The sequence below is a fragment of the Glycine max genome, chromosome 18, assembly GCF_000004515.6.
Source record: "Glycine max cultivar Williams 82 chromosome 18, Glycine_max_v4.0, whole genome shotgun sequence".
Classification (NCBI taxonomy): Eukaryota; Viridiplantae; Streptophyta; class Magnoliopsida; order Fabales; family Fabaceae; genus Glycine; species Glycine max.
In genome coordinates this window covers 56,458,908-56,461,088 of record NC_038254.2, presented here as the reverse complement: position 1 = coordinate 56,461,088, position 2,181 = coordinate 56,458,908, and the positions used below count along the sequence as shown (strand labels likewise).

Below are 2,181 nucleotides of genomic sequence, written 5' to 3'. Positions count from 1 at the left end.
AATTCCTAATAATTTTTTTATTTGTTTGAGTTGTTATATATTCAAATTTTTATTTTAATTATTTGTGCTAATTAAACCATGATGTAAACAGTTAATAATATTAAAAATATTAATTTATATATAAGATGATATATGTCTTCTCACTCACAAAAATAACAACCCTGGGATTAAAATATTTGCTCTCTACATCAATCTCATAAAATAACTAACTTTTTTAATAATTAAAAAGTATGCCACATCGTACAACTAATCAAACTTAAAAATGAAAAGTTAATATGATGATATCCATAAAAAAACCAACCATAGGCGTCGGCTTAAAAGGCACGTGTTTATAAAATATACAACAAATGATATTATTATATAATTATACAAACACAACCACAATTCGAAAATATAATGAAATGATGGCAAACATAATTATACTTCCTTTCCTTATTCATTATATTTGCTTAAACACCACTAACTGAATAATGTCAAGCTTTTCGTTAAATAGAAACTCCACCACTACAAAACCCATCATAGTCCCCACTTGTTATTATTATTCAGTAACTTAAATCATACTACTACAAAGGCCAAAGCAAATACAAAAAAAGTTGATGAATTAGTCGGTGAAGCCAGCAATGGTAGCATTGGGCTCAAGGGCCTTAGCAGCAGGGGAAGGTTCAACAGATGGAATTGGCTCAACAGTCTTGACAAGAAGCTCCTGAGGCAAATCCTTGATACCCTTTAGATAAAATGTGTACAAAATCTTGAAAGGATACACAATCTGACGCAGCTTCACTTGACCTTTAACACCCTCAAATATGCCAGACCCACCAGTCACAGCCAAATATGTGTCCTCATAGGTCAGGTAAGGTCCCTGCACTGCTATGTGACCATAGTCTCCAAAGTAGAAGCTGAAGATTGCTTCATACCTGTCCCCTTTCTTTTCAGCTTTGTTTTGGATCAAAATACAGATACCAGATGTTATCCCAATGCGCTTTTGCAAATCTCCAGTGTACAACTGCATAGTATCAAACCAACAATTACATGCAAAATTGAACATTTGCAACTACATCATTCGAATCATAACAATTTAACAACAGCAAATATGTACCCTTTACAGCTAATAAAGTTAAGGTTTGAACATAATACAAAACAACAAATAATTCAACATAAACGTAAAATTCAGAATATTATAATTTTAAAATAAAATTACCATAACAAAAGTAAATGCGTTCAAATGCAGCAAAACATTGAAGGATAAAACATATGTACAGTTTTTCTGAGGATTTTATTGTTGTTATCTAATTAGAATTGAAGTTACACTTTATTAATTTGCATAATGAAACTTTGCGTTAAAGTTCAATATAGATTATCTAGTTAAATTTCCAATATTCATTGGAGATCAATACTAGAAATACTTATGAAATTATATCTAAATTTTGTCCAAGAACGGAAGAAAGTTACCTTGTTGCTAAAGGGGACTAAATCACCAAGGGAATTGACACTTTTATAGCTCAATCGAAGATAAACGGGGCTTCCACGGTCACGCTCGTTGATCTCATACACACTCAGTTCTTGGACTTTTTCTACAAATTAATGAAGCAAAAAAATAAAACAAAAGGGTCAACGCAAGATCAAGCCAAACCCACTTTCATTCAGCCAAAAGAAAAAAGTGAAGCAAAAAAAAAATTGAAAATTGGGTATGTCTACCTGAGTCAACAGGCTCAGCCTGGCTTCTACAAGTGAAAGATTTCTTGGGAACTGAAGACAAGCAAAAGTGTGGCAAAGTGGAGTTCAGCTTGAGATTTTTGGTGAGAGAGTGGTTTGGTGAGGTGAAGGGTAAGAAAGGTTTGGTAGGTGAAGGTGTGAAGAATGATGTTGGTTTGGTACTGACAGGCTTCACAAAGGAAGAAAAAGGGATGGTTTTCAAAGCATGGCTTGAGTAGGCTGCCATTGTTGCTGATCAATGTGTGCTTACTCTCACTAGGTTTTCTTAGATGACAAAACAAGAGGTTATGTTATGTGGGATGTGTTGAAGGCAAAGGTGATATATATATCATATGGGAAAGACAAATGGAGATTACTGGGTTAACGAGTGGACGGTGGAAGAGAGGTGTGAATCACATGGTGAGAAATGTGACAATGGGAAAGACACACGTTTGAGAAGGTCAAATGTTCAATAATGGCTAGAGGGAT

General features: G+C 33.9%; 1 protein-coding gene across 1 annotated transcript; it reads right to left on the bottom strand.

Annotated features, from left to right (window-relative positions):
• Positions 1 to 395: 395 nt before the first annotated feature.
• AOC6 (allene oxide cyclase 4, chloroplastic-like) lies at positions 396 to 1,974 on the bottom strand. The gene is given in 3 exon segments (NM_001253104.2): positions 396 to 1,003; positions 1,450 to 1,571; positions 1,696 to 1,974. Coding segments are annotated over 3 exon segments (768 nt in total). The 5' UTR covers positions 1,940 to 1,974; the 3' UTR covers positions 396 to 601.
• Positions 1,975 to 2,181: the final 207 nt, after the last annotated feature.